The sequence below is a fragment of the Dryas octopetala genome, chromosome 1 (genome assembly GCF_963921425.1).
Source record: "Dryas octopetala chromosome 1, drDryOcto1.1, whole genome shotgun sequence".
Taxonomy (NCBI): domain Eukaryota; kingdom Viridiplantae; phylum Streptophyta; class Magnoliopsida; order Rosales; family Rosaceae; genus Dryas; species Dryas octopetala.
In genome coordinates, this window is record NC_141366.1 from 32,501,709 (window position 1) to 32,524,507 (window position 22,799).

Genomic DNA, 22,799 nt, shown 5'->3' on the forward strand with positions numbered 1-22,799 from the left:
AGCCGGTCAAAGACATACAATTTACGCCGAGCTTAGGGGATTCATAAGGGATTTTATCTCTTTTGTTGCCTAGCTCCAAGAGTCGAACTGGAGATTCGAACTCGTGTGCTTAAGTTTATAGTTATACTTTCGAACTAATTCCTCTAACACCTTAGCAAGTTTATTGCAATATAAAACTAAGTAAATGTTTGAAAACCTATTAGATTGCTCAACCTATTCTTGATGGAAATTGCATGTGGATACTTAAATTGGATTGGGTTCTGTTTTTGAAGAGGTGGACTATTTTGTGAGAAATGGTGATGTCCAAAATTTTGCGGAAAAAAAAAAAACATTTTTTGTCCTTGGGTTTTATCATAAAAACATATTTGGTCCATGTAGTTTTAAAACTCTGCATTTGGTCAATGTGTTTTAAATTGCAATTTTATGACATTTCATAATACATTGAAATTTTTAAAAAATTAAAACTAATGACTTGTATAAACTTGCAAATTTTATTCAAAAATGACAAAAATTCATGTATGTAACCTTTAATTTTATTTTCAAACAAAAATTGAAATCTTGAATTGTTAACTTCATATTGCAAATGACATAAAACAAAAGGACTAAATTTATTTTCGAAGTAAAACAAAGGGACTGAAAACGTTTTTCACACTAATTTTGCAGATACTTGTATCTTAGCTAGTCTAAAGCCCACCCAGATGCGCTTGGAAAAATTATGAAAAGTATTGATGCTCGTAAGATCACATACATACTCCAGTTGAAATCTGTTTTAACTATAATGATTGAGGGGTAAATTGACATCGATAGAGTAATAGTAAAGAGTGAGGATAGATGATCATTTGTTGAGAGGAGATGAGGTCCTTTTATAAGGAGACAATGGGCCCTTTCCTTTTACATTTGCTTTGGGCTCGATGTCAGAGTATGTGAGGCCGAGACACCACACCAACAAAAAGTTTATATATGCATCAGAACAAATATGAACCAAGACATGGATGAATTCTATCAATTTTGTTAGGAGGTAAAAGGGAAGAGTTTTTAGACCCAAACAAAAAGAAAAAGGGAAGGGTCAAACATTGATTGTGGGGGTGAGGTTAAAATGCTCTATCCCTGAAGTTATAAGCCCAACGATGAATTCTATCAATTTTCAAGATAGAACAAAATGTTAACTAATTTCTAAGTAGTATAGAAGGAAGGAATTTAGTCTCGATGTTGTGTGTCTGTGATTCGTTTCTCATAGACGTTAATCTTAAAATGCATAAAATAAATAAATAAATAAATAAAATAATTACTCATTACTACATCTTTGCTATGGTTTTTAACTTCTAATACCATTATTGTTAATATATAACAATCAGGTTAGTTTTATTAACAATCAGGTCACTTTGAGTTGGTACCAATTGGTATTAGTCAATTTATTAACCCTGTTTTAAAATTGATATCTATGCTAATAATGGAAAAAATGTGCTACTGTTCACCATTAAAAAAAAATTTTGACAACCCGTATTTACACTCTATAGCTCACATAGACTTGCATTCACACACCCACACTCACATCCAAACTCAACCACACCCACACCCACACCCAAACTCATCCATCTTCTTCATCGATCTCCGACGAAGATGATTGAGCGCGAAGTTTAAGGTAGGTGGTTTTCCATATGGATGTGGTTATAAGCTAGCTGATTTTTCAATCCGAGAGAAAGAGAAGTCTGAAAAGTCGCGAAGAGAGAGAGAAGAGAGCTCGATCTGGACGACGTCGCAAGATCGAGAGCTCAGATTTCCCGATCTGCATGAGCCCCTTCCCCAATTATGTTTAGGTTCTTGATTTTTTTTGTTTAGTTCAGTTTCTGAAACTGCAGATGTTTAGTTCAGTTTCTGAAACTGCAGTTATCTGCAGTTTTCTGCATTTTTCTGCAGTTTCTGGAACTGCAGTTTTCTGCAGTTTTTGGAACTGCAAGTGAACTGAAACTGCATAAAAAAACTGCAGTTTATGCAGTTTACAGTGAACTGAAACTGCAGTTTCTAGAATTACAAGTGAACTTTCTGCAGTTTCTAGAACTGCAAGTGAACTGAAACTGCATAAAAAACTGCAGTTTATGCAGTTTACAATGAACTGAAACTGCAGTTTCTGGAATTACAAGTGAACTTTCTGCAGTTTCTGGAACTGCAAGTGAACTGAAACTGCAGAAACTGCAGTTTCTGGAACTGTAAGTGAACTGAAACTGCAGAAACTGCAATTTATTAGAGTTGAAACTGCAGTTTATTGGAGTTGCGGACTTGCAGTTTCAGTTTCTGTTTTTTGGTGATGCGTTGATGTTGGTATTTTGGAAGATGTCTGCATGTTATGTTTTTGTTATGTCTATTTTCGGATGGTATTTTGGGATCTAGTGGTGGTGTGGTGTCCGCAAATAAAGAATGAGTTTGTGGTCGTTGGTCCGCAAGGGAAGAATGATGTTTTAGGTGGTTTTGGTTACTAAAATTAGATGCCAGTACCTTTATATTAATGGACTCTAAATAAATTATAACCAATTGATATTGAACTCGAAGGCGAACACTCGAACCAGCTTGTTGAGGACCTTACACTTACAGAAGACGGCTGGAGCAAACATTGGATTGGATTGATGTGCTCAGTTAATCTTAAGTCGGTATTAACTTATACAAGAACTTATCAGAGCTACAAGTATATTGTATCTATTGATTCTGATCTCAATGGTTGCTTTTATTTATTTATTTCTAGTTTACTCCATGAAATCTTACTGGGTATCAGGGTATCACAATTATAAAAGAGACTGAGAACTGCAGGTTTGAACCAGTGTTTGATTACGTCATGGAGTTCTCTGATGTGTTTTATTGAGCATAGAGTTACCATCCAATACATCCACTAGATAAATTTTATTATTATTATTTTTTAACTGAATTTGTTTGAGCGCACTTCTTGAAGCTTAAAGCTAAAAAAGGTAGGAAATTACAGACCAACATTCACTTTGTATAGCAATTTCAGCCTGAAACGGAAACAGCATCCTCACAAGCCTCAGCCTCATATGCCTTTGCTGGTTCATCTTGGAAGCTGGGAGGTTTTGGAGTCAGACCAAGCACCTTGAACATGAGTTGATCGGCATCAAAATCATTGTTAGGAGTAGTCAACAGCTTCTCACCGGCGAATATTGAATTTGCCCCGGCAAGAAAGCACAAAGCCTGCTCAGCCATTGAGAACCGAACTCTGCCAGCTGATAATCTGACCATTGCTTTTGGCATGACGATACGTGCAGTACCAATCATTCGTATCATCTCCCATATTTCAACTGGCTGAACAAAGATGTAGCAACATGAATTCTGTTAAGCTGCAGAAGTCCTGGAACATCGGTAGAATTTTGTGAATGCAATTTCCATGATGATTGGTGGCTCTAGAAGTTGGGATTAAAGTGAAATTTTTGAAGCATCAAGTGACATAATTGCCATTGTTAAAGTGATGATCTATTGTGAACCTAAACACATTTTATCAATAATGTCAAGTACTGCCCAATATCAATAATATCCATAACAGAGTGAAGTAAAATTTAAAACTTCATATGACTTTCTTCTTCTCTTGGTCAGAGGGATACTCGCACAATTCCATTGACCTTTTTTTTTTTTTTTCTCTTTTTGAACAGCTTTCTCCAAACTAATTATCCTTATAGTGTTCCCAATATAGGCTGTATTTCAAAGCCTGCTTTTCAGATTTCTGTCACATAGTCTTGCATCTTTTGATTGCCTAGTTAATTATGATTTCAACATCTCAACTGGAGGGAAAAAAAATTAAAAAAATAGCTATTCTATTATATAACATCTCAACAGAGGTCCATATTATAGCATGTGCAATTATTTTTACAACCTATGCTTTCAAAGTGTAGAGTTGAACAAATGCAGACTAACCTTTTGATCTTGAAGAGGTGTGCCTTTCACTGAAACCAGCGCATTGATGGGAACGCTTTCTGGGTGAGTTGGGAGTGTTGATAATGTATGCAACAAACCAACTCGATCCTCCTCTGCTTCTCCAAGCCCTATTATTCCTCCTATTAAAAAAATAATAATAAGTGTTACCATACAAGTAAATATCTATATTTTGTATCCTCGTTTATAGAATACATTTGAAAATGATGATGATGAACATTTAACGTATAGAAACTTAAAATTGGCTTGAGAACACTTTGACGGCCACACAAATATAAATCCGCAGCATGTAAGGGAAGACAGTCCAAGCATCTGTTTCCACTGTTTGGATTGTTCTTAGAAACTAACATATAATTTAGGATATTAAGGATAAACAACACTACAGGGAGCATAGCATGCATAAGAATGTAGTATGTAACCATATATGACAATAGAGTATAGACTAATTCTTTCCACTTTTGTTAAATCAGGCTAGATAACTATTGACTTGCTACAACAGATGCATGTGATCATACTCAAAAGTAAAATCAGAGTACCTGAACAGACATTAATTCCTGCATCCCGGACAAACTTAATAGTTTCCAAGCGCTCATCATAGGTCCTCGTGGTGATGACGTTCGGGTAATATTCCCTTGAGGTGTCAAGATTGTGATTATAAGCTGTCAGGCCTGCTTCTTTGAGTTTTAAAGCTTGTTGCTTTTCTAGCATGCCTAAGGTGCAGCAGACCTCCATTCCCATACCCCTAGAACATGAGACATCAACATAAGTTACCATTGTATGAAGCAAAAATAAGTCACACAGTTAGATGATAACGTAAAGATTGTATGATCAACAATACTCAGATGGGGCCCCCACATTACCATCCTACACTTATATCATATTATTACTCTCACATGACTTTCAACTCAATGTAATGCACTTTATTACCCTCTTCTGAAATATGTAGATGCAGTCCTGGACCGTGATATACCATTATGAAGCTTATATCACATTGCCTTGAGGACTGTAATGCATTTGACCTTCCAGCTGTTTCATTTGACAACTACAAAGTAAGAAATGTACGCATTTTATCCAAGTTTAGGTAGAAGAGAGATGAACAAGCCTCTTTCTTGGCTTCTCAATTTCTTTCACTAATCAATGGATTAATTAAAAACTAATGACCTTGAGATCTAATACAGAAAAAAAAAAAAAAATGATCCAAAGTCTTATGCGTTTAATGAAATTCATGTTTTGTATTAAATAAAAACCCTCTCCTTCCCAACTGCTAAGTGCATGCATTATATGATGCTTTATTACCTTATTTCTGTTACATATTCAAGGATCTGATTAAAGTTTGTCTTTCTTCCTACTGTATCCCTCCATGCAGCACCCATGCAAAAACGTGTGCTACCAGCCTCTTTTGCCTACCAAATAATGAAATATGTTCAAAAGATTAGGACATTATTGACTTCAAAGTGTGAATGTAATCAATTCATTTGCAGGAATCATAAATAGTGCTGTTCAATTAATTTTTGCAGATGTAAATTAAATAAAAGCTTGGACAACTTGAGCCAATTTTATGTTATAAAATCAGTAAGGCCCAATCTTGTTTCTCTCTATAAAATGTCTGCCGCTAACAAAATAGTACTCAAACAGCAGAAGTCAAGCAATTGAAAATTAAATGAGAGGTATCATCATGATTTATATTTAGAATAATAAATTAAAAAGAGAGAAAATCCACTATCAAGAGTTCATATTATAGTAAACCGCAAAATAACAAGGGTGGTGTGTAAATTGGTCATCAAAGGTATAATGAACATGCTCTGGTGCATGCAGCATAGTTGATTCTTTCAAAGAGACATACAAGTTTCAAGCAGAAAACCTCTCATATAACAAAAATTAGAGTTGTAGGGACATAATCTCTGTGATGCAAAGATCAGATAATCATGTGAAATAATCAATCATCTATGAATAGAAAAATATATTAAAAAGAAAGACCAAGAGATTCATGATTCGACTATAAGAACAAATTAAATTTGCAGTGGCATAACAAAGAGAGAATCACCACTAGAATGGGTCATTGAAAGCATTTAGATCCAACCAGAGAGGGTAAACAAAACTCTCTTGTTGATTGCAACCCAAATGCAGAACTGAACTTAAATGTCTAAAATATCTCTCGCAATACGAGTTACACCAAGATTCTCTTATGAAAATGCTCTCTCACTTGATGAGGGAGGAGGAGCCAGTCCACCTTTTGGCTCACTCTCTTGGCTTCCAAGGGTAGGCTGTTAGTTATCAAGGGCTATGTTATTAACAACACTCTAGAACTCACAATGAAAATTTAGTTTTATTGCACATCAAGAACCAATGTACATAACAAAAAATCTAGGACCCTTGAGCACTTGCTATTTCATTGTTATCCAGGAAACCTCATCGGTGAGAGACTTCATCGATAGGAGGATTAACACACAAACTGCATGCTTCCATTTTTTGTACTTGAGATTGATCCCCTTGACCTTCCTCTAATTGCAATACCTCACTTATGACAATTCATGCAAGACCATCAAATTCCTACCATGTTATTGTCATGATGCATGTTTCAATCACTTTGGTAGACTAAGATATTGTACTGTTTAAAGAACTTTAGAAAATTCCGAAATTGCTTTTCTGACAGACATCTTTCCACCTTACGGTCCTTTCATATTCTTTATACGCTTTTGATAATCAAACCACCTAGTATTACATCTTAGAATATTCAAGGATGATGTTTCTATTTATCACCAATTGCATCAACAGTTCTGCAACTTCAGCTCCAGTCCTTAAGTTTCCTATTCAAGAAGAAAATATGCCTATATTTAACAAAGAAACAGTAAGGCTAGTTATTGTAGGTTGAACAAATGCAATCTTATAGTAATGCATTTAGAACATACATTCCCATTCAAGCATGACAAGAGTTGTAATTTCTTATGGATACTTAATAATAATCTTAGCTCTTAAATACAATGCAAGGTTACAAGATAAAGAAATTGACCTTTTTTGCTGCCTGTATAACATCCTCTTTTGTCATAAGCTTCTGTGCCTTTAGTCCTGTGTCATACCTGGAGGATTGAGGACAATATGAACAATCCTCGCTACACCCACCAGTCTTGATAGAGAGGAGAGTACACTGCTGCACTTCCCTAAAGTTATGAGCTTTTCTGTGAACTTGAGCCTGAAAAAGCATGAGATTGACGTTTATAATATGGCGGTGATATAATGAAATAAAAAAAGAATTCAAGACAGAATCTGAAGAAATAAAAAAAGAATTGCTTACAATATAAATATAATTTAAAACCACTCCACACATTGAACAGTGTAATACTGCTTCCATACGAAGGAGAGGAACTTCTCAGATTTAACAGTAATATTGCAAGCATATCAAGGACAAGAGTTTCAAAGTAAACTAGAGCAAAGGTTATGGTGACTGAACACTTGGCATGCTCACAAAGTCTTATTGAAACACAGGCCAAAGGCATTACCAAGTTCGTCGAAAATTAGAGTAAGCAAAACCTATGAACTAAAACAAAAAAAATTTATGTACCCATAAACTAACAACGCATTATGAAAATGAAAAATGCATACATGCCATAAAAATGCGTTATTTAATCAAACAAGAAATTCTACTACACCGCAAATAGTATGTGACCCAATTTGGCCACGAAGAAACCAATACCGTTAGGTCTAATCGGCTCAGTTGGGCCTTATTTATACAAATGCAAGTCTAAGTTGAGCTGAACTAGTCATATAACTGCACAAAGTGTACAACTTGAATTTTTTTTTTTTTCTATTTCTTTTAAATTTGTTAATGACTTTCAGTTTTCTTAGCAACAAACATAAAAGAAAATGTAATGGAATATGACCATCAGCATCATTTTCCAGGCAATCAAACAGTGCATAGCAAGAGTTTTCCAAATGAAAGAAAAAGTAAGATAAAGAGAGAAAGAGGGGGGGCACTGACTCCATGGAAAAGGAGATCGAGAACAGGAGAGGCATAGACTTGCTTGATCTCGTCACGGGTCCAGTCATTTCGAGGACCTTCTCTGATGGTTCTCTCAGCTTGAATTGCAGCTGCAGATGATAAAGAGCTATAAAATGAAGAATGCAAAACAACCACCGACGACCGTCTTGGCTGCCCACGCAATACGGACCTAATGGGAAACATCTCTTCACTGTTTTCCTTTTTTATTCTTGTCGGCAAAAACCAAAACCAAGCTTTTTCCGGGAAGATGCAGAGAGAGAGAGAGAGAGGCTGGGCGGAGAAAGAGAGACAGAACAAGAGTGCAAGAGTGAAATGCCAAACAACTAACAAAAAAAGGACAAAACTCAAGTACTCAACTAATATATTAGGTGTTGTGACTTAAAAAAAAAAAGAGTAAATTGGTCAAAAAAAAAAAAAAAGAGTAAATTATATTTCGTTTTTCAACTTGATACATTAATTTTAAAAAGTTGTATTTTTATATCTTAACTTTTATTTCATATCAATTTTATACCTCGTTACATTTTCCGTTGAAACTGCCATTATCTATTAATGTGACAGTGACGTGGCATACACTAACGCACCTATAAGCATGACATGGCTTCTAATAAGTAATAATAGCCACATGGATGTAAAGTAATAAAAAATCAATAAAAATTTAAAAAATAAATTTAAAATTTAAAAAAAAATTAAAACTTATAAAAATAAAGAAAAAGAATCAAATAATTTTTTTTTTTTTTTAAAAGAGCTAGCCCCCAGCAACCCCTCCTCCCTCGTCCAAGCATTCAAGTCCATCCCCATCTCTCTCTCAATGGTAGATTTGATCCACCCCTAAGAGAATTGACTCGACGACGTTGTGGCAAGAGCCTCAAATGGTACCACCAGTGTCGCCGATGGATGGGGACCGTCGTTCTAGAAAATGGCAGAGACGGTGTCAGGTCGTGCGCGTGTTGTGGGTTTATGGGTGTCTGGCGGCCGTCGTAGTATTTAGGTCATACAGATCTGGCTTTCCAAGTTCATTGGCTTTTCCAGTGTGGTCGGTGGAGCGATGGTGACTATTAGGGCAGAGGAGGGCGTTTGGGTCGCTGGTGGTGCTGTGCATCCGCCGGTGTCTGTAGACCAATGGTCTTTTTGCGGCTTGGAATAACACTTGGAGATCGTTGCTGCCATTGGTCGTGTCGTGTGGAACAACCGCAGCCAGCAGAGGTACGACGACGGTAATGAAGAGATGGCTGTGAATTTGCATCTGCCATGACATTCTTAGGTGTCATCTTTCATCTGTTTGTGGGGGGAGTTCATTCGTTGTTCTTGGTTCTTGGTTCTTTTTATTTTATTTTTTATTTATGTTTATTAGCTTTTTAGTTTCTTTTATTTTAAAGATAAAATTCTCTTTTAAGAGAATATTTAGAGATATGGTTCTTTATTCTTAGAGGTTTAAATTTGAGGTTTAAATTTGAACAAATTACATGGAGGTATTTCAAGTATATACTTCATTTCAATTAAGTACTTTAATAAAAAAAAATTGCTCAGAAGTACCTCAACTATCATTTTTGACACCCGCATACCTCCGTCAACTATTCCATCTAGGAGCCGTTAACCTCCTACGTGGCATACTAACAAGAACAAAATCAAACTTCCGTTAAAATTGTCAGTTGAGTTTTATGCATTTTATCTTAGAGTTATAGAAATCTAACATGTTACTCATCAAATAGAGCTGTGAATGTTAGTATGAATCAAGATACAAAAAATTTTTAACTGAAGTTTGATTTTTTCCTTATTAGACTCAAAAGATTAATTTAGAAACTGAATTGGGACAAATTAGAGTTCAAGTACTGAATTGAGACATGAATCAAAACTCAAAGACGAAAATTGAAAAAATCAAATATTAATTGATAATTAACCACACGAAAAGGCTCAAATATATATATATATATATATTGTACTTTTCAACTTAATTTCCTGATATTCATTCTTTCAATTTATAAATATGGTTTGACAAAATTAATATTTACTTACGGGGTGAGTGGTGACGGCAGATGTGAAGAAAGATGAGCTCCTCTTAGAGTACCTCATCTCCCACATTTGTGGTAGGAGCTTCTAGACCTTGTAGCAGTCCATAAATCTCAGCAGCCTGAAGATGAGATCTGTCCCCGACAAAAAATACATGATTCCTGCCCTTCACTTCAATTTGACTAAAACCAGGAACTTTCTTCACTTTGCTCTCCTTCATCTTCTTTCTTACTTGAGCAAATTCATCCCACTTCCCATGTGCAGCATACACATTAGCTAAGAGTACATACCCCCCTGAGCTAGTTGGCTCTAACTCTAGTAGCTCCTTTCCTATACAATTTGCCATTCTAACATCTCCATGCAACCTAAATGCACCAAGCAATGCCCCTAAAACAGCAGCATCCTGCTCACAATTCGCAGGCATTTTGCGTACCACCTCTGTAGCCTCATCCACTAATCCTGCTCGCCCTAACATGTCTACAAGGCAGGAGTAGTGCTGGGCATTTGGTTCTAAATCACAAGCACGAGTCATTGAATTAAAAAGCCTTTGCCCTTTGTTGACAAGACCAGCATGACTACAAGCTGATAAGACTCCAACAAAAGTAATCTCATCTGGCTTGGCTCCTGATCTTAGCATGTGTGCAAAGACCTGCAATGCATGGTGACCATATCCATGAGTTGAATATGCTAATATCATTGCATTCCATGATACCGCATCCTTAGCCCCAAGACCCTCAAAAACAAGCCTAGCAGAGGTAACATCCCCATTTCTGGAATACATAGTAACAAGACCATTCGTAACTAATGTATTATGCTCAAACCCATGAGATATGACCAGTGCATGAGCTTGCATGAGCTCCATCATGCCCTCACATGAGCTCAGTACGCTAGTGAAGGTAGTTCCATTGGGCCTAAAGCAAAATCGAAGCATGAGAATTAGGTGCTTTAGGGCTTCGCCCTTGCACCCACTTTTGGCATAACCATCAATCATCACGTTCCAAGTAACAATATTCCTTTCCTGCATCAAACTGAATAGCTCACGAGCTTCTGCCATGAGGCCTTGGTCACCGTAAGATGTGATCATAGCATTCCACGCAGCTACATCTTTGTTAGGCATCCGATCAAAGTACTCCCTTGCAAGTTGAGTCATCTTGTTATGTGCCAGACCTGTAACCATAGTTGTCCAAGATATTGTGTTCTTCTGCAGCATTGAATTGAAGAGTTCAATGGCTTCACTTACTCTATTTGCGTCAAGATAACCTGAGATGATGATATTCCAAGAATATAGGTTCCGTTGTGGCATATTATTGAAGAAATGAATTGCCTCATCCAATCGATCATTCTCAACAAAAGCTTTGATCATGATGGTCCACGAAACAGTGTTCCTTTCAGTTTCAGGCATAAGGTTGAAAACATGGTGAGCTTCATCAATCATGTTGTTGCGAGCATAACCCAGAATCACAGTAGTCCAGGAGACCACATTTTTGACAGGCATATTATCAAAAAGGCGGCGAGCCTCCTCAACTTGTCCGCAACTGAAATAGCCAGAGATCAAACTGGTCCAAGAATACACATTTCTGTTTTCCATGTGATCAAAAACGTTTCGAGCCTTGTCTATGAGGCCGGCCTTGACGTAGCCATTAATCATTGCAGATTCAGCAACAATACTAGTTGTGGGCATGGTTTGAAAGAGCCTCTCTGCATTGGGAAGATCATGGTTCTTTAAGTAAATGTTGATCATGGAAGCATAAGAGACAGCGTCCGGTTGAGGCATTTGGTCGAACAGATTCCTTGCTTCTTTGACTTTGCCGTAGCGGCCGAGATTTACTATATCACAGTTTGAGCTATATACGTTGTTAGCATCAACTATATTGGACAGGGTTGGACTCAGACAAGCTTTAAGCCATTTCAAATATGGTTTTGGTTGAGGAGAAGCATTGAAATGTCGGATGGTTTGGAGCATGGCGGGAAGGTTTGAAAGATAGAGACGGCAGACAGAGGATGAATTGCACATGATGTTGTTGTTTTTCTGGATTCAAATCCTCTTTAAAGTGGGTCGGGTCTGGTTCCAAAATGGCAAAACCCAACGTGGCAGGCATTAGCAATCATGTGAAGTTGGTCCCCAATATCCCTAAGACAGATGCATTTTAATGAGAAGGTAATCCAAGCAACCTTATTGGCCTTAGCTGGGTACTTTCAATTCATGAAATGCTTCCTGCTGTTGCGCAAGGAGCTATTGGAAATTTGGAATTGCGTGCTGAAGCAATGACAATAAAATGGTGTGTTTTAATCTTCTCTTTGACTTTGCTGGATATGCTCACTGCCTCACTTAGTCACTTCACTCACTTTCATTACCTAACTAAAAATAACCTTAAACTTGTCGGAAGGTTATAGTGAGACTCGAAAAATAATAGAGAAACCAGAGGAAATAATACTAGAATTTACTAGACAAATCAGTCATACGATAAGCTTAGCTTGTTTTTTGATTCATGTCTTGAGTTTATTTAACACCCAAAATTTTGTGACTCTCTTTCTCTCGTATGATAGGAAATGGTTAATTGTTGATTTATACCTTTTAGGGTTTAGGATTTACAAATATTAAAATGAGTACAAAATAAATCAATAAAAATTTTCAAAATAACAAATTTTTCAATACATTTTTTTCATAATTCCATTTTAATCAATATTAACCAAAATCGAAAGATAATTACAATAGATCATTAAACATATACTATCATGCAAATTCAGATTTGTATTTAACTATCTCGCAACAAAACGACTTAAGATTTGGGTTTTAGGTTTTGGGCAGAACCCCAATTCGAAATCCTAAACCAAATCAAGGGTGACTTGGAATTTCACGCCCAAAATGCATAATATCAAGAAGTGGATTGAGCCTATTAACTAAAGTTGAATAAAATTTTAAAACTCATTGAGGGAAAACAAAATCCACATTGACTATTATGTAATATTAAAATATTTTAGTGGGCCTCGTATTATTTTTTGGGTTAATTAAAAAAATATACATCAACTATACCTCGTTTTTCAACTTCATACCTAATGTTAAAAAACTTTCATTAAAGTACACCAACTACAAAATCGTATCAACAAGCTACCGCCGTTAGTCGGATGACGTGACACATTGACTTGACTTTTAAAAATAATCATTGGACAAAAAATAATAAAAAATTATATAAAAATTATATAAAAATACAAAAATATATTAAATAAAAAAAGAAGAAAAAAAAAAAAGATCCCAGCAACCCCAAAACTCCTCCGCCCCCCCCCCCCCAAACCCAACACCCTCCACCAACCTCCCTCCCTTTTCCGACCATCCCCGCAGAACAATGTCACCGGAACCACCCTAGCAAACCGTTTATAGGGCCCCGCCATTCCCGTCCCCAACCAACGAGACAACGCAACCTCATCACCACCAAAACCTCCACCATCTAATCCTCGCCCATCAATGTTATTGATGGACCAACATGCCATCGCTATCTACCTCTCCTTCTCCATCGTCCTATACCTCCTTATCACCCTCACAAATCGCTTGGGTTGACCCGTCCCCCTTGGACCCTCTCCAAGTTTCAATAAAAAGCAAAACCTAGAAAAAGAAAATAACAAGCAAATGGATGGATCTAAAGGCTGAAGCTACAAAAATGATCAAATTCCTAGAAGTAGATCTAAAGAATGAAGCTAAAGCTACTGCCGGGCCCTAAAGGGGGGCACCGAGTGCGACCGCCTAGGGCCTATCTTCAAAGGGGGCCCACAAATTTTTTTAATATTATATATATTTATTTAAAAAAAATTTCTGCTGTAAAAAATAAAAGAAAAGCAAAGCTATAAGCCTACGTGCCTACAGAGGCCCAAATGGCCAAATCCAATATGAGTAGAAAGAACTACATGGAGGCCCAATGTTAATAATCAAATGATTCAATTAATGTGATTCAAATTTCAAAAATCAAAAGTCTAAAAACTTTAAACTTACGCATGTCCCTTCATCCTTCTCTTTACTCAAAGAAAGCGGAAGCTTTACAATCCTTCCTCCTTAGTGATAATGTTCTTGCTTCATTAAATAATAGATTTGAACAGTTGAAAATATATGAAAGTATTTTTGGGTTCTTATTTAATTTAAAGAAGTTAACTGAATTAGATGATAATGAATTAAAAAATTGTTGTGTTAACTAAATTGGATGGTTGGATTTTATTGAAGCTAGTGTGATGTGGCTAATGGAAAGAGTGTGATGTTGCTGCTATTTTTCTTTGGTCAATTTGTCATAGACTCATAGCTAATTTGAAACTATTATTGATGATTTTGTTTCTAGAAATGTTAGAAGAAGACCTTTTGTTAATGAAAGTATTATAATGCATTGATTCCAAATTGTCTGTTGTCAATTGTCAATTGTTTTACAAAAGTTTTTTTTTTTTTCTACGACTAAAATTAGGGGCCTAATTTAAATTGTTGCCCCTAGGCCTTCCAAAAGTCAGGACCGGCCTTGGTTGAAGCAAACAAAAGAGAAATCAAATCATATTTTTTCATGGTCCATGAAAAATAATATAGCACCCTTTTTTTTCTTGGAAAAGAAGAGCAAATGCAATTGCATCAAATCATATCATTGTGATAAATAGGTTTAAAGTAGCTCCCTGTGGGGTGATGGTTGAATTGTCTCCAAGTGGGAGATTGTTGAGGTGTGGAGCCAATTTCAAAGAGGTTTTGATGTTTTTTGGCAAGTGCAATTTATCCAAGAATATTTAGGAATTAGGATTAATCAACTATGAAATGCAGCAAGGTTTTGTGGGATCGATCTCACAAAGAGGAGTGTTCTAGTAGAAAGTGAAAGTGGGATCAATCCCACTTTTTCTGGGATCGATCCCATGTCGCAACCCCTGTTTTTCTGATGTGTTTTTGACCTCCAAATGTTCCCATTTTGCTCCAATATAAGCCTTAAGTCCTATGAGGTATAAATAGAAACTTATGGGCATTCTAAACCCAACTTTTCAAAGAAAGAGATAGTAAAAAGAGAAAGGAGAGAAAAAGGGAAACACTTTGAGAGATTTTGCGTGAGAAATCTTGTAATCCCTAAGAGTTAGTGAGTGAGAGATAAACTTGTGGACTCTTAAATTTGAGGATTCTTCCTCTTGTTCTTCTTCATCTATAGTGGAACCCTAGCAACCCTGTGGACGTAACTCGTTTGGTCACATTGGCTGGGTGAACCACGCTAAATTTGGTGTATTCTTTCTTTTGCTTGCTTCTTGGGTAGTGCTATTGATTTGGGTTTGATTGCTCTTGACCTAGAATATTTGGAATTTGTTGGCATTATTAGATTTCTTGGTTGTTGTCTATTGATGCTTGCACTTGTTATTGGCTATGGATTAGGAACTAAAATCCCTTAAATATGCCTCCAATAAAGTCCATTGTTGTTTTTTTATTTGGCTCAAGTATTAGGGTAATGCTAGAGGGACCATGTTATTATACCATATTTGTGGTACCACATGATCTGACTTCTTATCCACCCTTAATCTAGAGAGAGAGAGAGGGGAAGAGATCAAAGATGGCTAGTAAGCCATATCATATGGTATCACAGCCACATCATATGGTATCACAAATGTGGTGTAATGACATGGTCCTCCTAGCATTACCCCAAATATTATCATGTCATCTATAGTATTACGTACATGAACGTCACATTACCACATGGAACGTTTTTCAACCCAAGTTACTAGCTGCAACTTATTGTTGTGCCGCTTTACCATTTCTCATAAATCCAGTCAACCAATTTGTTAGTTTTGATGACATGGCCACATTGGCCTATTTTTTGCTTATGTAAAATGCCACGTGGATAAAAATAACAAAAAAGTTATTTGAAAATTCAAATATTATATAAAAATTTAATTAGAAAATAAAAAATAAAATTTCAAACCCCAACACCACACTCTCCTCCCTCCTCCCTCCTCTCCCCTCTCCCCTCTCCCCCTTCCCGTCTCTCTCTCCTCTCCTACATTTTCTCTCTACATCTCTCTCTTCCTCGAATTTGAAAAAAATTATTGTATATAACTATAATATCACGTGACATAATGACATGATGTTATCAATCCATCGAATTTGAATCCTTTCATAAGCTAGCTAATCTCCTCAACAACCAGCACAATTGGCGGTTTGAGGTCCAACTCAGACTCAATTTGCTCAGCACACTACTGGAATGATATATTATCTCTTTAAAATCACATCCATCTTGTTTATTAAAAAAGAAAAAAAAATTCAATGTCATTTTCTTTTTAAACGAGATTCAGAACCCAAATGTAAAATGCATGCAAGTAAAGTGAAAAAAAATCATTCCCAAATATCATAAATTCTCCATGTAACTTGATAAAAAGAACCAACCCAATTTTCCAACTGAAATAAATATTATTAAAAAAAAAAAACAGTTTCTAAGTCCACGCATGAAATGAATAGTTTAGGGTTTAAGAACATATAGCAATTCGTAGCCATAGTCAGAATTTAAATCTGAACAAGAAGACAAAAGAAATTACAGATTTAATCCACTTATTTATACCTAATTCAATTTTAATTTACGATCTTTTTTAAGTTTTGTTTTGGTCCACTAATTATTCTACTTGTTCAATAAAAGTCCTGATTTGTTTTCTCAAATTTGGTCTGCCTTTTATCCTATCAAATCTCACCCAAATTTAGCAAACATATACTTGTTTTAAAGCTATACATCTTTTCTTTACAACCATATAAAAATCATTTAAATTAGAGTTCTAAAACTTAAGATAATTGACCCCAAAGTAGGGTATTCGAAACTACTAATTTTTCCTAAAAAAAATTCAGATTTTTCAAACTTCACCCAACCTCAATTCTCTTAGATTCTAATACTCCAAATTGGTTCCTATGACTAAGAAATGATGAAATATAACTTATACTTCCATTATAATTGAAGAAAATACAACCCAAATGATTTAAAGTCATAAACCCCAAAATTGAAATTTCAGAAATGACTTTTATTGAACAAGTGGAACAATTAGTGGACCAAAACAAAACTTAAAAAAAATCGTAAACCAAAATTGAACTATGTATAAAATAAGTGTATAAATGTACCACAACACAAATTCTTAGTCCATGCACAAAATGAATAGTTTATGCACACCCAACATTAACCCCCTGCAGTGTCATACTTATTCATTATACAAATCTTCTCCAAATGTGCATCTATAAATCTGCTAATTAAGAAACTCCTTGAGGATGAAGGAAGGCGGTGCCAGTGCATCAATTTGTATAACTTCCTCTTTATTACCAAATCAACAAAATCAACCATTATCCTGACTTTTCAAGTTTGTGATTACGTGCATATCTGAATTAGGTTGATAGAAATATAATAGTCTGCGTAAGTATATTTGTTTTGTATTCCCATCAGATAACCCACAATCTTCAGGCTTTCACCTCACAACTTGTATCAAATCACTCTTTAGTCCTTATTTATTTTCTAACAACAATACACAACACAAAGACCAGGAGTTGAACTAGAAAACTCAGTGTAAGCTATTATTATTATCTGAATTCTGGAAGATAATCAATACTCACTGCTTAGAGGACAACAACAATCAATAAATTGCACAATTTAGAATTTCCTAAATAGCATACATTAAGAATTTACAGTAACATAGGAAAGTTAGCCAAATATTTCTTTTTCCCCCATTAATCTGTTGAAATTACGTATCAAATAAAATTTAGCTCAACAAATAAATAAGAATAAATGAAATTCTTACTTCAAAGTGCAGGATGTTTTGTTTGAGAGAAACTGACATTCAGGGCTGATAATCCAATGGTATCGGGGCTATTGAGCTGATCAAGCTGTTTCTTACCACGACGAAGTAAGTACTCAATGTAAAGGAAATTTTTGCGATCTACTTCCTTGGCATTACGGCGGAACTCATTTGAAACAAGTGATTCAATCTGGTGTCGATCTTCAGCAGATTTTGAACGAGCTGCCCGCAAGAACCCTCTGTATAGACTAAGTACTTGTCTCTGCATCCCAGAAAGCCTTGGTCCCCTAGAGGCTCCCATTGCATCTTCTTCTTATGTTTGGCACCAGATTTGTTTCAGAAAAGCGCTTCCAAAAATTACAGCAATCTTTTACTTTTGTTATTTATGCTGCAAAGGAACACAAATTAGTATGTTGCGTAAGCTATAAATAGAACATGAATTACCACTAAATAGAGGAGGTTTCCTATCAAAAAATGCAACAACTAATATCAAAAGCTGATTGACCAGATACAAACAATATAAGCATTAGGAAATCAAAAATTTAAACCAATCTAGAAGTGTTGGATTTGACATACCAAGCCATTTTTTGCATAACACATTTTTGAAATAAACAGCCTGGAATCCAAGAAATAACTTAAACACAAACTATATATATAGTAAGATTGATCATCGACATATCATGGTTCATATTCATATTGAAGTGCTAAGGTTTGAACAGTGTTCAAAATATCGGCCCGGTTTCTGGACTAGGCAATATCGATATTTCCCCGATATGGCCGATATTTTCTACAAATTTCGGATATCCCCGACATTCGAATGATATTCACCGATACTCAGAAACCTAATCAATGAAATAACATAAAATGATCAAAACTCAATAATTGAAAAAGAAGAATCTGACATACCTTTAGACCTTACATCCCATCTACATACTGTTGAGTCTGTGGTGAAGCCCATATTGTGGAGTCTGTTAATACACAGTCTACCGACAATCCAAAAGGAATCCCATCTATCATTCTACCCCAAACTTAAACTCTCTATAAATTGCTTCAATTTATGAGAGTGTCGCCACCCAAACCTTGAGAAGGAACCTTCAACCAGCAGCTGTGAGTCTTCTTCTCTCTCTCGCGCGCGCGCGCGTATGGTCTCTGTGCGAAATAGTAGAGACGATGCCTTCTGTTTGTTATGCGCAAAGGGAATTATTTGAGTTATGAGGTTTGAGAGACTTGCTTGTACCGAGGACCTGATATGGACCACTAATTATTTAGAGTGCTGCTATTCACATCCCTTTTTTTTTTTTTTTTTTTTTTTTCACATCCTTTCTGAAAAAAAAAAACTCAAGGGAAAAAATCTTATACCCCAATTTTTTTTTTTTTTTTACACACCCTTCCTAAACAGAAAAAAAAAAACACACACACACACCCCATCCCCATCTCCCCCCCGTACACACCCCCTCACCCACACACCCCATCCCCATCTCTCCTCTCTCCGGCACACACCCCACCCCCGTGAGTAACCACTCGTCGACCACCCCAGCCCCGGCCCACCCCGCTCTCTCTCCTTCCCTCTTACCCCACCGACCACCACACCCTCATCCCCTCATCTTTCTCTCTCCCAGAAACCCAACCCCAGCCCCGGCCCGCCCCACTCTCTCTCCTTCCCTCTCCCTCATCCGGCCACTACCAGTCACCCCACTGGTCAGAAAATACTCCCGAGATGCCCGCCATCACTCCCCCCTTACTGGCCAGCCACCCACACCCACACCAACAAAAAAATTGCAGCGGGTTCGGCACTGGTCCCCCGAACCCGTTGCAATTTTTTTTTTAAATTTTTGGTTGTCTGCTTAGGCGGTGGTGCATGCAAGGAGGAGGGAAAGGAAGGATTGGGAGGTTGGGGGTGGGCTTCGACGGTGGGGTGTGTGCCGGGGGGGGGGGGGGGGATGGATGGGGTGTGTATGGGGGGGGAGATGGGGATGGGGTGTGTACGGGGGAGGGGGTGTGTGGGTGAGGGGAGGGCCAAATGGTCTTTTTTTTTTAATTTTTTTTTTTTTCAGGAAAGGTGTGCAAAAAAAATTTATGAATGCGCAAATAGTAGCCCTTATTATTTAATAGCTGTTTGTTAAAAAAAAAAAAAAAAACACAAAAGACCCAAATCTCACTGGATGAACCGCGTTTATGCCTCTAAAGTCTAAAACGTGAAAGCGATCCCAAACAAACAACAGAGAAGATACAAAACGGATCAAATTCCTAGAAGTTAATATGAAGAATGAACCTCTGTACCAAAAAAAAAAAAAAAAAGAATGAAGCTGAGCAAACACAAAAGAAAAATCAATTCAGATTTTTTCATGGTCCATGATAAATAATATATAGCATCCTTTTTTCTTCTTTTTTTTTTCTTGGAAAAGGAGCAAATGCAATTGCATCAAATCATATAATTGTGATAAACAGGTTTTAAGTAGCTCATTTGTGTTCAACATTGACATCCTCACTTTCTCGGGCTTAGGCCCGCCTTCATACCAAACAAACAAAAAACATTGACATCCTCATTATGTACTTTCCAAAAAGTTTAGGTCTTGTGGATTATCAACTACAACACAGGTTTCATATTAAAAATAATCATTTAGAGTTCGGCCATTCAATATAAATACTCAAGAATTCTTTTACTTAAAAGAAAGTAAGAAACACAAAAATCATCATATAATAATAAAAGGGATAATTTTAGCAAAATGACTCATACTATACTTATTATTGTCGCAGTTGAGGCTGTGACATTCACTTTGTTCCAATTAAGGATTTCAAATTTTCTATTTAGCTCAATTAAAGGTTTTTGGTCAAAAACACCAATTTTAAGGGGGCAAAAACATCTCTTTACCTAAAAAATTATAAAAAATAAAATAAAATAAAACTAAATGAAACTTTTTTTTTTAAGTCCATTTCATAAAATAGACTGTTTTAAGGCCCAACTGCTACAGTGAAATACTGTAGCGGCTCACTTTTTAACAATCCAACAGCTACAGTACAGTAACTTTTTTTGTCTGCTTTTTTTTTTTTTAACGCCATACTTTTTTGTTTAATTTCTACATTGTAAAAAAAAAAAAAAACCAACAGTGACAATTATTATTTATTGCCACTGTCAAACAGTAGCTATTTTCATTTTCTCACTGTGCAAAAAAAACCCATAAACAAGGCAACTTATACAAATCATAGCCCTACTTACATATACAATTATACAACCAAAGTCTCACTTACATATTGTTATCGACACAACCATAACACCTACTTATATATTGTTACTGAAAAGCAGTAACAATCATAGCCCCCACTTATATATTGTTACTGACAAATAGTAACAATCATAGTCCCACTTACATATTGTTACTGCTTGTCATAGCCCCACTTACATATTGATACTGCTTGTTAGTAACAATCATAGCCCCACTTACATAATGAGCTTAAATGTGTAACCATCAGGGTCTTTGCCAAAGGCAATGACGTTGTTCCCACCTTTAACAGGACCAGTCACACTGCCTCCCTTGGCATGAATGTCTTCAACCAATTTGTAAGCCTACAACAACAACAACAACAACAACAACTCCATTTATTAGAAATTCAAAACCAAATTTAAATGCATAAGCAAAAACAAGAACAAATACCTAACTCCAAATTTCCAATTCCTATTGAAACTTGAGACTTGAGACTTACATCGGGGGTATCAATCGAGAAATGCCCAAAACTAGTCCCAATATCATACGAAGAAACTCCATAATTGTAAGTCAATTCGACTACGAAGTGAGTCTCTTTGGATCCAAATCCCAGAAACGCATTCAAGTACTTCTCCTCCGGGCCCTCTAGAACTGCAAGGAGCTCTTTGAGTTCGCCATCAACGACCTCTCCTACTTGTTCGAGAAGTTGGGTACTTTTGACATTACCAATATGGACGCTTACGTGGCGGACGTCAAGATCTAGCTTAGCGGCACCATCACGTACCAGCAGACCTGCTTGGAGGCGTTCGAGAACACCACCAGTAAGGCTGGAGCCAAGATGAAGTGATCCCTCAGATCTGTGAGACGGAGTGACAGACGGAGAATGATGGAGACGGAAGAGAGGACCAGTTTGGTATAAACTAAGGCTGGAGCCAAGATGAAGTGATCCCTCAGATCTGTGAGACGGAGTGACAGACGGAGAATGATGGAGACGGAAGAGAGGACCAGTTTGGTATAAACTGGGCCTCCTTCAAACACAAAAAAAGGACATGGGTCTTAAAAGTAGTGAGAGCCCAAAACTAGACTTTATAATCATTTATTGAAGAAAAAAATCCACAAACCCTCCCACTCTAGGGCCGACCCTCTCCACCCCCACCTCCTCCCTTCTCTAGTCAGCGGCAATCTCTACCGTCGGTGACCCTCCGCACTAGCAACCTCCTCTGGAGACGCAAAGAGAGAGAGCCAACACTTTTCAGCTCCCCAAATCCCTAAATATCCTCTAGGTTGCAAAGAAAGAGAAGAGAGAGAGTGGGAGAAAGAGAGAGGAAGAATTTAGTGCGGGGGAAGGGGTTTACAGTGTTGAGGGTCGCAGGTTGTAAGGGACGGGCTGACCGGAGAAGGGAGGAGGTAGGGGTGGGGGTGGGGGTGAGGGTGAAGGTGAGGGTGGGGGTGGGGAGGGTCGAGCCTGGGTGTGGATGGCCTAGGCTGGAGCAAGGTGGGGGAAGGTGGGTCGGGGCTAGGGGTTCGGAGGGAGGGGGTGGGGGGAGTTGGGTGGGCAGACAGACAGAAAGAGAGGAGAGGCAGAGAGAGATGAGAGAGAAAGTGAGGCAAAGAGAAATGAGAGAGAAAGTGAGGCATAGAGAAAGGAGATGGGCGAGGCTGGGTGGGGGAAGGTGGGTGGATTTTTTTATATTTTTTTATGATTATTTTTATTTCGTAATAATTAGTTTTATTTTTTAAGAAAAAAGACATTTTTGCCCCTCAAAATTGGTATTTTTGACCGAAAACCCTTAATTGAGTGAAACAAAAAGTTTGAGATTCTTAATTGGAACAAATTGAATGTCGTATCCTCAACTGTGACATTATCTGCTTGTTTTTAAAACTAAAATATACCATTTTCA

At 36.9% G+C, this 22,799-nt stretch overlaps 2 protein-coding genes and 1 pseudogene across 3 annotated transcripts; all 3 read right to left on the reverse strand.

Moving 5' to 3' along the window:
* Positions 1–2,777: 2,777 nt before the first annotated feature.
* On the reverse strand, positions 2,778–8,237 carry LOC147299856 (biotin synthase, mitochondrial-like). Its single transcript, XM_086248764.1, has 6 exons — positions 7,907–8,237; positions 6,941–7,120; positions 5,227–5,333; positions 4,467–4,672; positions 3,913–4,052; positions 2,778–3,306 (listed from the first exon to the last, which is right to left on the reverse strand). The coding sequence occupies exons 1-6, from the start codon at positions 8,108–8,110 to the stop codon at positions 2,998–3,000; spliced, it is 1,146 nt and encodes a 381-aa protein (XP_086104890.1). The 5' UTR covers positions 8,111–8,237; the 3' UTR covers positions 2,778–2,997.
* Positions 8,238–9,972: 1,735 nt separating this feature from the next.
* Positions 9,973–12,125, reverse strand: LOC147299857 (uncharacterized). The gene has a single exon (XM_086229843.1). The coding sequence runs from the start codon at positions 11,946–11,948 to the stop codon at positions 9,984–9,986; it is 1,965 nt and encodes a 654-aa protein (XP_086085969.1). The 5' UTR covers positions 11,949–12,125; the 3' UTR covers positions 9,973–9,983.
* Positions 12,126–17,451: 5,326 nt separating this feature from the next.
* LOC147299858 (succinate dehydrogenase assembly factor 1, mitochondrial pseudogene) lies at positions 17,452–18,900 on the reverse strand (annotated as a pseudogene). The gene is made up of 2 exons (XR_015119874.1): positions 18,602–18,900; positions 17,452–18,083 (listed from the first exon to the last, which is right to left on the reverse strand). The product of XR_015119874.1 is annotated as a succinate dehydrogenase assembly factor 1, mitochondrial pseudogene (transcript).
* Between the last annotated feature and the right edge of the window lie 3,899 nt (positions 18,901–22,799).

Bases quoted from the DNA above. Each gene is read 5' to 3' on its own strand.
- LOC147299857 (XM_086229843.1), bottom strand. From the start codon at position 11,948: ATGTGCAATTCATCCTCTGTCTGCCGTCTCTATCTTTCAAACCTTCCC.
- LOC147299856 (XM_086248764.1), bottom strand. From the start codon at position 8,110: ATGTTTCCCATTAGGTCCGTATTGCGTGGGCAGCCAAGACGGTCGTCG. The intron at 4,673-5,226 runs GTAATAAAGCAT...CTCATGTTCTAG, and splicing joins GAATATGTAACAGAAATAAG to GGGTATGGGAATGGAGGTCT. The intron at 3,307-3,912 runs GTTAGTCTGCAT...ATCTTTGTTCAG, and splicing joins CACCTCTTCAAGATCAAAAG to CCAGTTGAAATATGGGAGAT.